At 39.1% G+C, this 15494-nt stretch overlaps 1 protein-coding gene across 3 annotated transcripts in view; it reads left to right on the top strand.

Annotated features, from left to right (window-relative positions):
* Window positions 1–15494, top strand: part of STK39 (serine/threonine kinase 39) — a 162569-nt gene that overhangs the window by 58477 nt on the left and 88598 nt on the right. For all 3 annotated transcript variants that reach the window (XM_005290401.5, XM_008178422.4, XM_065561797.1), the window contains 5 exons: window positions 1504–1613; window positions 1703–1804; window positions 5314–5447; window positions 9149–9197; window positions 9300–9365. In XM_005290401.5, the coding sequence (XP_005290458.1) occupies window positions 1504–1613; window positions 1703–1804; window positions 5314–5447; window positions 9149–9197; window positions 9300–9365 (461 nt within the window). The remainder of the gene's footprint in view (window positions 1–1503; window positions 1614–1702; window positions 1805–5313; window positions 5448–9148; window positions 9198–9299; window positions 9366–15494) is intronic.

Raw genomic sequence — 15494 nt, 5'->3', positions numbered from 1 at the left:
TGTAATGCACTTACTGGCAGGACACTTGATAATGGCTTTGTGGAGATTAATGACAAAGTATCAATGACCAAACTCTTAATTCCATTTTAAACCAAAGGTAAAATCCTAAATACTGATCCCCATCAAGGTCAGTGGGGAAATGAATGTGAGTGGGTCCAGGTTTGGTTCTGTAATGTCTCAAAGACCTACTTTAGTTATGCTGTTGTGAAAGCACAAAAATGCACAGCCACATGCTGATAAGACTGGGCTCAAGTGTGAGTAAACTCTTAAATTAAGGAGTGCATTCAAGTCCTATGAATCAATTTTAGGACAAGCAAGAATTGCTTACTTAAAAAGGGGAATGCATAAGAGGCTGTGTTCTTAGCAGCAACAAGCCCTTTAATGTTCTCTGTTCAAAAATGGTGTCTAATTGCAGGGTATATTAAGATACAGAACTCTGCAGTCCAGCATAAGAACATCAAATGTTGCACTGATTTCACAAACTGTACGGATAATATAAAAATCCCAAATTCTTGTAGGGAAAAAGATTGAACAATACAGCAGAAACAATCATATTTATATTTTGTTGCTGGTTCCTGACCAAGAATATAACTTTTTATTGCCCATGTTGCCTTACTTCATTTATGATTTTAATTCTCCTCTTTGCTGTGGTCTCCAGAGGACTTTGCACACTTCTTCTTTTCTTTTTTTGTTTTTAAATTTTATTAAAAATGAACAAGACCAGGAAGAAATCCTTACCAAACATCAACAAGCTCAGAAAAAGTAAGGAACCTTAGAAGTGGGTACAATGATCAGAAAATAATACGAATTTGAAAACTTGGTGGTTCAATTCCCTTTGAAGGCAAATGGAATGTAATCTAGTACTCTTCATAAATGCCAGAATTACTGGGCCAGTTGGAAATACTGCAGTCTTTTTAAGATAAGAACAGCAGAACAGGGTTAGACCAATGGTCCATCTAGCCCAGTATCCTGTCTTCTGATAGTGGATAGTGCCAGATGCTTCAGAGGGAATGAACATAACGGGAAATTTTGAGTGATCTCAAAATGTTGTCCAGTCCCATCTACTGGGAATTTGGAGGTTTAGGAACCAGCCGGAGCATGTGTCTCTGACCATCTTGGCTAAATTGCCATTGATAGACTTATCCAGTTCTTTTTTTAAACTCCGTTATACTTTTGGCCTTCACAACATCCCATGGCAATAAGTTCCCCAGGTTGATGGTGTGTCATGTGTTTGTTTTTTAACCTGATGTCTATTAAGATGACCTTAACAGAAGAATGTGAACTGAGGAAGATAAGGCTGTTATTCTGAGTGTCTAACATTTTTGTGTAGTTTTGCCAGCTGTGAAAAGATAACTCTTCAGCTAAATTTAGTTATACAAAAGATTTTATAATTGGACTCCATTTAAAAAATATATTTATATTTTCTGTTTAGCTTTGGTATGGGGAAAAGGGTGAATTTTTAATTTTAATTTATTTTTTAATTTTTTTTAAAATGTGTTCCAGATTTTGGTGTTAGTGCATTTTTAGCAACAGGAGGCGATGTTACCCGTAACAAAGTAAGAAAAACCTTTGTTGGTACCCCATGTTGGATGGCACCTGAAGTCATGGAACAGGTATCTTTATGACTAATTAAATGCACTTGTATCTTATGATTTACATTTTAAAACACCACACTAAAACTTCTTTTTTTGCCCTGCAATAGGTGAGAGGTTATGATTTCAAGGCCGATATGTGGAGTTTTGGAATAACTGCCATTGAATTAGCAACAGGAGCTGCACCTTACCACAAATATCCTCCTATGAAAGTAATTATCCTTGGAAATTATGTATAATTTAGTGTTGCATAAGTAACGTTCAGGTCTTTACATTGAGGAAATTTCTAGCATTTCTCTTTTAATCACTTGGGATTGCTCTACTTTTAGCTTATTAATAAACAGTCTTGCGTAGATTAAATGGGGGAGGCAAGATTGTCCAGACCATAGAACTGGAAGATGGGATTCCCGTATTGTTCCTTGCTCTGTTTCTGCATGACTATGAGCAAGTTGTCATGCGCAGTTATCTGAAAAGTGTCTCTGTCATTGTAGAGCTCCATGTGGTAGCGCCTCTCTGACTTTAGATCAGATTTTGTTCAGATCATAAGTAATATATTTTTCTCTACAACTTCCAGCCCTTTGGGCACACCTGGTATGTAAAGGTCAAACTCTGCATTTTTTGGCTTGCACGTTATCACTAGTAACAGATTCTCCAACCAGAAGTTAGCTAACAGTTCTGTTGAGGTGTGACCGGAAGAGGATTCACATTGCTTTTCCCTAGCTCTGTTGGGTCTTCAGTGCTAATAACAGGAAAAGGTAGTTTAATCTTGGAAGCATGTTGATACTAAAGTAATTGGTGTGTTCAGAGTCACTTCCTCGAGTGTGGATCTGATGGAAGTAGAAGGGTGCCGTTTTTAGTCACTTTTCTGATCATACTTGGTCAATTGTAAAATTAGGAAGATGGGGGGCCTTTGTAAGGTTCAGGGCATGTAAAGCACTCTGAAGTCATCAAATGAATGACGGTACGGAATTGCAAATTTATTATTCTCAAAAATGGCAGAAAGCTGCAATAACTGACGTTACATTTGCCAAAAATAAGATTTTATGTGCTGACTTTAGAGTTCACTAAAAATAATCTTAAATTGAGCAATTGAGGGCTGCTCTGACACACATTCTCCACTACCTTTCATTCAGAGAATCATAGGACTGGAAGGGACCTCGAGGGGTCATTTAGTCCAGTCCCCTGCACTCATGGCAGGACTACGTATTATCTAGAACATCCCTGACAGGTATTTGTCCAACCTGCTCTGGAGATTCCACAGCCTCCCTGAGCAATTCATTCTAGTGCTTAACCACCCTGACCATTAGTAAGTTTTTCTTAATGTCCAACCTAAATCACCCTTGCTGCAATTTATGCCCATTTCTTCTTGTCCTGCTCTCAGAGGTTGATGATAATTTTTCTCCCTCCTCCTTAAAACAACCTTTTATGTATCTGAAAACTGTTATCATGTCCCCTCTCAGTCATCTCTTCTCCGGACTAAACAAACCCAATTTTTCCAATCTTACCTCATAGGTCATGTTTTCTAGATCATTAATCATTTTTGTTGCTCTCCTCTGGACTTTCACTAATTTGTCCACATCTTTCCTGAAACGTGGCGCCCAGAACTGGATACAATACTCCAGTTGGGGCCCAATCAGCGCAGAGTGGACTGGAAGAATTACTTCTTGTGTCTTGCTTACAACACTCCTGGTAATACATCCCCAGAATGGTGTTTTCTTTTCTTGCAACAGTGTTTATACTGTTGACTCATATTTAGCTTATGATCCACTATGACCCTCAGATCCCTTTCTGCAGTACTCCTTCATGGGCAGTCATTTCCCATTTTATTAAATAGCATTACCATCCCTGAGTTTTACGTCAAAAGATTAAGAAGTCGTGAAGTTAGCTTGATCTTTGCTTTTCTGGGAAACATTCTAGGGTGAATTTTAGTAGGGAACATTTTAAAAAGGAACATTTCTCAGATGAAAACTGAGGTAGTTACTGCTGTTTCATATTCTCCTTTTAAAATTGCTAAATTACTTTTTAAATTCTTAAATGTTAATGTTCTGAACTTAGAGAAACTCTATAATTTCATTTCATTTTGTTTTTAATATGCTTAAATTACAGCAACTGTTGTACATAGCAGTATTCCTACACAGCCCCCTCAGACTGAAAAATTTCTATCCAAAGTGTTACAAGAGTTAGAGTACCATGGCATTTCAAAAGAGGAATGTGGTGTTTTTTCCCCCAGTTTCTTTTTTGCCTTTTTTTTTTTTTAAACTCTGTAAACATTAGTTGATTGCTTGTAGCAACTTCACTATTCTGACTCTTCTCTCATTTTACCAGAATTAAACTGACTAATCCTGATGTGAAGGCCTGGCAGAAACCTTTCAGTATTTTGCAGTACTGCTGGGTTTTTTTGTTTTTGTTTTTCCCCCTTGTCTCCTTGGTGAATAGTAAATTGTCTTTTATTCTCTTGTCAAGTATACTCTTCATTGGTCTAAGAGGGTTTTGTGAGAATGCTTACATGTGGCTGTACGTGTTAGTGCAGATTTATGTATTTATGAGGCTCGTGTTAAGAGTTTGATATATTTTTTTTAACTAAACAACTTTCATTTTAGTGAAACTCTCTCATTAAAGTACTGATACAACATAAAAGTCCATTACAGTATATGAAAAACCTCATTAGCTGAGCCTGATCTTTGTTACCTTTTGTATTAAATTTCTGTTCAAGTAGTCCATGTTTTGATGTTTATAATGCACTTCTCTCTGGTAATGAACTTTTCTATTCATGTGTTTCTGCTAATTCCAGGTAGCTTTCTTGGTTTTCATATTTTGTTAGCTCCCCTATTACATTTCCCCCCCTCCCCCCCCACACTCATCTCTCTGCCTGCTATTTGATCAAGTTCTTCATTATCCATTCCTGGAGTTAAAACAAGCTGATCCAAGTTGTATGGCCTCATCCTTCAAAGATAAATTGCTTCCTCTTTTCCCTCACCCCCTTTTCCATCCCATGCTTTTCCCGTATGCATAGCTACCAACAACAAACTTCCTATGTAAATATTTTAGCACAGGTCACTTGCAGAATAATATAGAAACAATTCTCTCTGCCTTCTGTAACTTTTACAAGGTGTCCAGATGCAACTTATCTGGGAGAAAGACCATCCTAGGGATACTTCCAGACCTTTGTCTTCACAAATTGATGGCTTTAGCTATATGCTATCTATATGTCCTCCAAGGTCAGATATGTGGCATTGTGAGTGATGTGCCATAGGCTTGTTTACAGGTAGGGGGAGAACTTGGTTGAGTATTGCCTGTCAGCCTTTGCAAAAACCTATGCCATCCCTGATTTGCCACTCAACTTTTTTTCATTCTTTTTAGAATGGCTTTTCTGTTTCTTTTGGAATCTTATGATAGACTGGAGCATTGTGGTTTTCAGGACTGCTAAATTAGTTCTGAAGACCACCAACTCAAAACTAAGAAGTGGGTTTCATAGTATGTCTGAACATCACACAGTATCCGAAATAGATGGAGCAAAGTGAAGGTCTGATAAGTGAATGAACCCCATAAATGTGAGAGTAATGTATAATTTATTACCCTGATAAGCACTGTGTGATGCCTCAAAGTGTTTTTAAACATGAATATTCTATGTTTTGTGGAATATTTGTATCCTACTTCATCTACTATTGTGTTTGTAATTTCACTGAGACACTTACCATGTCACCTTTTGGTTTTACTATAGGTGTTAATGCTGACATTGCAAAATGACCCTCCCACTTTAGAGACAGGTGTAGAGGACAAAGAAATGATGAAAAAGTATGGCAAATCCTTTAGAAAACTAATTTCACTATGTCTTCAAAAAGACCCTTCCAAAAGGTATGGCTTTTTTGTTGTGTAAAATGGAATTAGTCCAAAATTCAGTGAAGACTACTTTACTTTAAATATCCTTGTTACAGATTTTTTCTTAAATATTGATTTGGAAAATCCTTGAGTTTTCTAAATATTAGGTCTTTGGTTTGGAGAGGAGTTTGCTGTTAACCAAATTGTTGAAGCTTGATAATTGACTTAGTGTACTAGTATCCAAATATTCTAATTCTATTGCACAAAACATTTCTTGAACATTTTGAAAAACCATGGTCCCTACCCTGAAGAGCTTACAGTCTCTAATTTGAAACAACCCCCCCCCCACTTCTTGCAAATCCATGTTAAAGATTATGACCATGCTGATCAAGCTGAGCTTTTACAGTCTGAACATACTAACTGCTTGAGCCTAAACCAGAAATTGCTGTTGGCCTTCTTTTTTCTGAGATGAGCTTATTTCTAACTCTAGTTGTCATTTGTGCTGTGTGACAAGATTATTTCGAGAGGGTTAAGGTGTTTTTTATGTTGAAGATAAATAGTGTAAACAACTGAATGGCTCTGAGCTAACTTGAAAATTATATATTACCTCTTTCTTCTGTTTTATTCTGAATCATATATTTCTGCTCTATTTTTGTGACTGAAATACTCCAGATAATTACACTCTTTGTTCCAAAACTGTTGGTAAAGTCCCACAATGATGTCTCCCATTATCCTTTTGATAGTTATTTCTATGTAAACCCATTTTGTATGTTTCTCTTGCTTGGACTCTGTGGGAGGCACATTCTGTAATTAACATGTTTTCTTAGTGTATTTAATAAATCAGTTATCTGTTTTAGAAGTTACAGTGCTAGTGGTACGAAACAATTCTCCTTGTCTGAGTCACCTGACTCACTGCTCTCTTACCTTATTTTCATGGTGTAATTTGAGTTTAGTGGTGTTACAATAGTGTAAAATTAGAGTAATATAGTTGTGAGTCAGACTTAGCCTGCTGGGAATCAGGGTAAATATGGTCAGAATAATCAGGCTTAGGAACTGAGAGCAGAGATAATAGATAGATCAAGAATAGTTAAGAAATAATAAGTGCAAACAAGAGACCTTCTTTTTCAATTTCCCAGAACCCCTCAGAATTCGTCCTCTTGGCTCAGGGGATCATTTGTGTATCTTCAAATTCCCCAGACCTTTATAGTCTGTCTCATTAACTTTAAGTCCCCAGAGTCTGGTTATGCTTTAAGCATAGTCCTACAACTTGCAGACTGCTTAAATAGATTTTAGTGTTTTCTTTAGATTGAAACATGTTCTGGAAAAACAACTTTTATTATGGTTACAAATTATTGTAGAAATGGCCAAATCTTTTCGGGGCATGATTAAACTGGTGCATAAATATGATTGTCCCTAGGAAGTTAGCAGTTGCAGTAGTTTTCCCTGTCTCTCTCTATGTGGTAGTATCTGCTGCAAACACTTGATTCCTCCCAGTGCAGTTCTCACGGTTAGCTGTTCTGCATTAAGCATACCAGTGTGTGACCCTCAGGGTATTAACATTCCTGGTGACTTTCTGCTTTTTTTAGTGTAAAACTAAAGTACAGTGCTAGTGCCCAGGTCTGGCTTCCTGCTGTTAGCTCTGACTACAACGGATCTTTCAGTTTTTTCTTTTAAAGCTTCCATTAGTTTGCCCATATTGAAAAGGAAGCTTCTAGGTGTATCACCTATTCACATATCCAAGTGCTGTGGATACACTGGATGTGAAAAATGGTCTATAAAATTTCGTTGTCTATTGCTAAATTGGATAGTAGTCTCCTTGATGGCAGGAGCGCGCTCTCTCTCTCTCTCTCTCCCATGTGTGGAGCATGTGAACTGGGCTTACTTAAATAATAAAATCTTTCTTCCTGGTCTCTTCTTCCCTTTCTCTTCAAACCCTTATACCACATCAAATAAGAGTGGCAAATTAATAAGCTAAGCAAGCTTTTAATCAACATAGAATTTGCAGCTTTGTTGGACACTCCATCTACATTGGGTTATAATCTTTTCTTAAACCCCTGCAACTTCTGTGTGGAGACAAGCCCTTGTGACCTCCTTCCTGAATTACTGTAGGTTCTTCTTACATTTTAACCACTCATAGACAAATGCAGTGAGGCATTAATTGGGCTTTGTTTTGGTTTTTGTTCAGTCCTCTTTATCCTCTGCAATAGGGATGATAGAACTTATTTTTCTGTTGAAAGTCCACTCTTCCATTGAAAATTAAACATTAATTTGTGAGAAAGTGTCTGTTTTTTGTGCAAAGTTAGAATTTTTCTTTCCATCCCTCCATTGAAAAAACTGAATGCCCAAAGACCAAAATACTCGGATTCAGATATGCCACCACGGTGCTCATGGGATTTGTGGTTTAGTTCCCTCATATCCCCAGTCCCTTCTATGGGCAATGCTTCCCAGCTAGAATACATCTCCTATAATGCACCCTGGCCAGGGATTCCCATGATGTACCACCTCCCCTCACCAACAAGGGGACAGTGGTGCATCATGGGAAATTGAGCCCAGTCTGTAATGAAGAACAGGAACATCAGATACCTGAAATACAATTCCCCTGGGGCACCACAGGAGCATTTTCAAATCAAAGTGTGTGGTTTTTTTGTTTTTGTTTTTGTTTGTTTTAAATTTGTGCTGAAATATTTCATGTCTTTCGGTTGAAATTTTCTATGGAGGGTGGGGAACCCGATTTCTGACCACCTCTGCTTGACAGTCAGACAAATACATTCATAGGTCCTCTGCTGTACCTCTAGGCAAAAGTGGGCAAATGTTGCTCCTCCACATTCAGAAATCTAGCATATCATTAGTGTAAACAATAACACTCTGGTTGCAAGGTTGTGACTTCAACTGCTGCAAACTTCAAAAGTATAAATTCAGGGGGGTCTGGGAGGAAGAGCATCCAACAGATAACTCCAGGGAGTAAAAATGGAACATAGAGCATTTGGCCTCTATGCCACTGCATCAGATTCTACTTGTGTGTCTAGGGACTGAAAGCTCTGACAGTGCTGTTTGATTTATGAAACAAGTTAATGGGTTCAGTCCAGTTCCTTTTGGACAGGTCTTCATATCACTGAAATAAATGGCACTTACCTCACTATTGGGAACATTTTAAATTATCCTTTCATCTGCATAAGCTAATTTGTTCTTGAGCAGGGTAGTCAATAGGCGGACCACGGGCCAAATCTGGGCCACCAGACACTTTTGAACGGACTCCAAAATCTTTTTATTTATTATCGTTGTTTTTTTATTATTTTCTATAGAGTCTGGACCTTGACAAGAAATTTGGACCTTGACAAAAAATAATTGACTACCCCTGCGTCTGGAGTATGGTTTAGGCACATGGGCAGGGTCATCTAGGGAAGCATGTATTGACTTTTTAATGGGTAAAAGGAGATTGTAGGTCTTGGCTTTTTAATAAGCACCCCTCACAAACACTAAATTCATTAAAAAAAAATGGACAATCAAGGACAGGATATTGATTATATCCAGTGCTTTCACCATCTAGGAACATCATTTCACAATGTGTATAGTGAATGAATATGTATATCATTATAGATTTTAAAATTAATTTTGCAGTTAATATTGCTATTCATTCAGCAGTAATTCAAAAGTATCATGTCATTTCATGAATGTCCTGTACAGTATTCATTAGGAGGGATCTTTGTTTCTGCTCTAATTTATTATTGATCTTTCAGGCCCACAGCAGCGGAACTTTTAAAATGCAAATTCTTCCAGAAAGCCAAGGTAAAATACTTGACCCTACATGTAAATCTGCTCTGTCTTGCAATCTGTGAATCTCCTGTTTTCCTTGTATTGGGTTTAACTGTCCAAATGTTGGTTTTTCAGAATAGAGAATACCTGATAGAAAAGCTTCTGACTAGAACACCTGACATAGCACAAAGAGCAAAAAAGGTAAGGTTCTTCACACTTTTTTTCTCTAGACAGTAAGATAGGATATTGTCCAGAGACCAGCATGGGGGAAAACTCAGTATGTTGATTTTTAACTGTCAGAATGTAGCAATTCTCTTGCTAACCCTTCGCAGATGGTGACTGTTTAAAATGAATGGCTTCTGAGGTTGAGCTTTCTCCAAAAAGTCTTAGGTCATTTTGACTTCCTTCCTTATTGTGCCTTGCCGAGAGAGAGAGGTTTTTTTTAATTCTTTAAATTTTTAGTTAGAAAGCTATAAAAGCAGGAAAATTTTTAGTTGTTATTAGGAGGTACAGAAAATGGTGAGCATATAGATCCACAGACCGAGAAAATGAAGTCATAAATTCAGGACATAAAATACAGTGTTAAGAGCACAACAAACACTATTGACAAAGGATTACCCGGTTAGTGTGCATTTCCATGTGATTATGATAAGTCACAAAGACGTCAGTAACAGTTGTTCAGTTAGGGAGAAGCTGGCAGCAGGGCACTTCCAGAGAGGAACCCGTGTTCTCTTCCCTGGCCCAACAGACTGAGCCCTAGTTGAGCCACTGAGCCACGTGCTGCAAGGCTTTGCTCTTCTCTTGGGCTTTCTGAGAGATTGGCTTGACTGAGGTTTCAAAGGGCTAAGGTAGGAACTTTCTTCAGGAGTCTTGTGGCTATTGACCCAATGTAACTTGCAAGAATGAGGGTGTTTTTTTTTTGTTTTTTTTTTATATAACTATTGTAGAAGCCTCTAGAGTTCAGAAAAGACATTTTTTGGTGAACTCAGAAATATATACTTTAAACTACTCGCTCTTGATTTTTTGTTCCCTAATGAATACAGGGCAGTGCTGGGACATAGAGGTCTGCTCAGGTCTAACTTTTAAAGCCAGACCCAAACCTGACTACACTGCAGTCATTCCTGAGCCTGAGAGTGTGGAATTGTTTCCAGACCCTGACCCAACTCTGACAATTGTAGCATATTAATTGTGCTCAGGGAGCTATGGGCAGAGCAGTGGGGTTACTGCCTGCAGGCTCAGGTGGGGTGTTCCATGCTCAGAGGGTCAGTGGGATTTTTGCCCCCATGGAAGTCGGGGGCCTGCGGGAAGTGATGATGAGTTCAGCCCTGCTCACTGGGAAAGCTGCCTTGTCTGCAGGTGCCAGCAGTGGTTTGCTCAGACACCCCATCTCTGCAATAAGGCCAAGCAGCTGGAGCATGTGCTACCTAGCAGTGCAGGCCGAGGACTCAGACTGCTGTGTGCAGGCCCAGGGGTTATTCCCCCTTTGGTTCCTTCTTGTGAGGTGGGGAGAGGGGCACCTGCCCCTGAGCAGGCTCAACCTGCCAGCAGCACTGGGATGCTTCCACCCACCTGGGCAACAGCAGCACCACTACAGCCACCGCTCTCCTTAGAATCAATCCTTGTCCTGCTTCCGGGAGTTTGAATCCTGTGGCTCCGCCAAAGTCATTCCTGCTTGGGGTACCATTCTATCGGGGGGGGGGGGGGGTGGAGGGGGGGAGAATGGGGTCCTGGTCAGATGGGCTGGGGAGCGAAGAGGCTGTTGAGGGAAGGGGGAAGGTGAACAGAGGATCATGGGGCCAGGGGAACTGTGGAGAGAGTGGGCCTGGGGAAAGCTGTGTAGGGCCTAGGGAAAGGGGTGGGAGTGGGGAGGAGAAGGCAGGGTGAAGGGCTGGAAGGAGGAGCAGGGGAGGGTAATAACTAATATAGGCTACAAAGGAAACCTGATGAGGGCATTAGGAAGTTGGAAACTCACACTCTCTCTCTCTGATATTTTTCATACCTGATCCAACACATATAGTCGGTTCCCATTGGGTTACAGGACTCTACCGGACATTAGTGACTGGCGATAGGGATTTGTGGCACAGTGGGTGGTGGTAATATTCTAGAGGAGGAGAAGAAGCAGTTCTGGCAATAGACAGACTGTTTGGGTAGAAGTAGGCAGTGCTAGAGATGGAATGAAGGACACAGAGGTGGATTGAGTAAACCGACTCCTTTATTGCAGTACTTGTTCCCCTCGACCCAATTGTCGAGTAAGCCCTGAGTTAATCACATCACACACTTTTATCTAAGTTTAAGATGTAAATACCTACATTTACTACAACACCCCCAAAATCCTTATTTGATAATATGAACGCCCATATAATGAATATTAATAGCTATATATTGAATGTAATTATACCCGCTACTGTTTACAGCATTAAGCCTGTTATACAGACTTTTTTACCTTGAAGATACATTTCTTTGCGGTAATTGTAGCCACAAGTTCCCTTAATCAGCAGTTCACAGGGGAGGGAGGAAGGGGCCATGACCCCAAGCTCATTTATGTAGCTGGGAGAAGGTGGGGGGGGGGATAACACTTCACACATCCTTCAGACAACCATATTCCTCATTCAGCTGCAATGCTTATCTATCCTTAACAAGCAGAAGGGAAGGGAAAAGGATGGCAACTTTATCTATCAAGCAAAGAAATAGCGCTTGCCTGTGCCTCACTCCCGATCACTATGATAGCGGTTTCCCCAGTCTTTACTTAACCCTTACGTACCCCAGCAGGCAGGAGGAATGGAAAACTTGGAGAGGGTGCAGTGAGCACCGCATCTCTTTGTCCATGTGGTGACAGCATGTGTTGGAAGGAGTTTGTGTAATTTGACTTTAAAAGGGAAAAAATAGGATTTTTCAGTTTATACCACAGTGGGAATCACCATAATCTTCTATCTTCGAAGACCGGTTTCTAAACCTATATAGCATGGACCACATTTTAAATAGTTCGTCTCCTGACCATGCAGACCAGCCTCCCTTCTATTCATAATCACATAATATCTGAGTCAACTGCAGCAAATTCTCATTAGGGAAGTATTTAATGTAACTTTATCTCATAAAGTAACTTTTCATTTGGAAATGAGAAGCCAGCACAATGCTATCTTTCTGTGGACCACCATCAAGTACTCCTGAGACCACAGTTTGGGCACCTCTGCTCTCAGATTCAGGATAAACCTCCCCACTTCCCCTGCCCCCTTAGGATTGCGAAGAAAAAGGACTGTCTTGAGAGAGCTGTAAACACCATTGTGTACTAAAAATGCCAATAGAGTAAACATCTGCCAACTGCAGCATAAATTGAAAACTGTTAAGTCATTTAATGTCTTCACTAGCTAAAAACTTAAGTTTTAAAAGCCTCAATATTAATATTCATTGGAAATTTAAGCTTTAATTATCAGTTGGCTGCTATTTTAAAATGCTATAAAATATAAATCTATTTCAATATTGAATTGATTGTTTAAAAATATTTTATAAATAGAACTTGAGCAACTAAACTTATGCAACATGTGAAATGTCAGTCAGAAATCACTTTTCGAAGAACCCATGTGCTGGAAAGGTGGGGAAGGCAATTGGTGTCATCAGTACTTTAAAATATATTTTAATATGGCATTTGGCGTCAAAAGTCTGTAATTGACATCCATGCCAATCCTGCTAGTATGTATAGTAATGTAATTTCTGTTGCATCTAAGATATGTGTGATTAGTTTGCCTCGCTGCCCAAAACTCCAGCCTTATTCCACTTAGTTAACCTTTTTCTCTTTACCTGATGTCCTCTTTTATTGTGCTGCTGCTGTGTCAGCACTATTTGTGCCTATTCCTTTATTTTAAACCTGATTCACATCACCTTGGTATAATCCTAAAGATACCGTATTTAAACAGCAGCTTTAAATGAGTGGGTAAAATGTGCGAGGCTGTAACAAGTGTAACCTTACAAAATTGGGATTTACAATAGATATCTACTCCCCAATCATATGCCTTTTTTTTTTGTTTTTTGTTTTTGGTTAATTTACTAATTCTAGATTAGGTGTTTTCTACAGAGTTAACTTTGCATTTTGAAATCCTCTCCTCCCTCCTGGCACTTTCAGCCACAGTGATGATAGCCAGACACTTTCTGAATTTGATCATGTGAAAGGAGTGTGACTTATCTTCCACCCACCCAACCCATCATAAAACCTAGTTTAATATATATTAGTACTGATTTTCCTGGCAATAGCACAATACTAGGAAACTTCTTATTGGCACTCCAACTCAATATAAATAAATTTTATAACAATACTGTGTATCTTGAAGTCCTGATGCATTTTGTAATGTAGAACACGAATGTATTGTTAGAGGTCACAGTGGAAAATAAAGTGACATCTTAAGAGCCAGGGATTGTTGAACATAGGAATCTTTAGGCATTGGCCGTCTTCCTGAGGGTAGGAAACATTTTCAAATAGTAACCGGAGGAAGGGTGAACACTAAGCTCAGATTTTGGATCGTCATCTATTCCTCCCACCCCAGCCATCTCCCTTTCTCCACGGGTTCCAGGAGTTTATCTTTTCAGATTTTACAGTGGTGAAGAAGTCCGTAGGATAGGGAGTTGGTCAGTCTTGCCCTGTTCAGAGCAGGCCTACCAAGTACTCAGAAACAAGATGGAGTGTGGAACCATCCATTCTGAAACATAAGAGCCGAGTAGGGGGTTGGATGAGGCTACAGCTACCAGGCAACTTTTCCAAAAGACTTCTTTTCCTTTAAATCCTGGGGACTGCTGTGTCAAAAGGTTTGAGGGCTGAGGAAGACCGTTTAAGTGGAGAAATAGGCACAATAGGAAATTCTTGTCTTAAGCAAGAATGTGGTTTCTATTATGACTTTAACTAAAGATTTGTTCTAATTTTTTTGCCAGTCCTTTCCATGGGTTATTATTTTAAGATAGGTTCCACTGTATTTTTTTCAGGCTTATTAGTATTGTACTTGTAACTTACATTTCCCAAATATATAACTGCGTCCAGTTTATGAGCAGAAGTACACTTCAGAACTTGGGGCCTCATCCTGATCACACTGAAGTGAAGTCAATATCAGTACTTCAATGAGGGTAGGATTTTAGCCTCAGTTTAAATAAAATATAACTCCAAGGAAAGAGTCTTGATTCCTTTGTGGCTAGACTGACTGTGTTATGCTAAAAGAAAAAACATACATTATAAGGTGCTATCAAATATAATACTGAAAGCAAACATTATTACTAAACAAATTCTTTTAAAAGAAAAAAAAATAATCCACACAACCAGAATATTAGCTTCTGATTGTGTCTGAATTAACAAGTGGATGGAAATTGAATGAGATCACTGCAACACAAGCTTGAAGTTGATAAACTTTGTCCTGACCCTGCAATTTCAGGAAGAGGATTGCTGTGAGCCATGCTGACCCTGGGACATGTATGAAATAAACTCCTGTCATAAGATATGTGGAAACCAAAACAGTGAGTTTCTGTTTTTTTCCAATATGGCACTTACACTGTCAATGGAAGCCTTGGAACACTTGTGGGTGTTGAGCCTGAGTCCTCTCCAATCCTGAACTTGCAGAATCAAACCAATCTCCTAAACAAACCCTACCCACCACCAATGTTGGTGCCTGAGATGGTCCATATGCCACTGCAACCTAAAGTTCAAGTGACTTTATATCCTACAGCAATTAAATGGTATACTGTCCATCAGGATTTAAAAGCACCGAAGTGTTTATCTTCATCATAAGAACCTATAGGTGATGTTTTTCAAACTTAACTTCAGTGAAACAGTGAGTGTCTCTTGAGTGCCAGCATTGACCTGATGGCTTGTTTAGATGTTTCTAGCAGTAGCTCTGACTCCAGGGTTATTTGAGTCTCTCTGATTGAAACAAAGAACTGATGGGCATGTAAACTGACACAAACATGTACTCAAATCCTTAACGATTGCTGATTTGATTTTTTTTTTCTTCTTCTTCTTCTTCTTCAATTTTAACATGAATCTCATGGTAGTTGGAGACTGTTCTTTTACAACCCCAGTTCCTGAAATTAAATAACTGCTGGAGAATGTTTTTTTTAAAACAAAAGTTTCTAGCCCTTGTGGTTGCAGAGAAGGCCATAATCATAAACTGTGTGCACTCTAAAGGCCCAAGACTGACAAAGCAAATAAGACCCAACTTATTTTTAAATCTTGCATTATTTTTAAACCAATCTCGTGCTACTATTGGGCCTGACTCATGACTTTAGAATGCTTAGCATTGGCTGTATCTTGGGTTAATCTGTTAAAATCATGACCGTGAACATGTGTTCTAATATCAG

Source organism: Chrysemys picta, chromosome 11, assembly GCF_011386835.1.
Source record: "Chrysemys picta bellii isolate R12L10 chromosome 11, ASM1138683v2, whole genome shotgun sequence".
Classification (NCBI taxonomy): Eukaryota; Metazoa; Chordata; order Testudines; family Emydidae; genus Chrysemys; species Chrysemys picta.
This window is presented reverse-complemented; position numbering and strand designations above follow the sequence as displayed.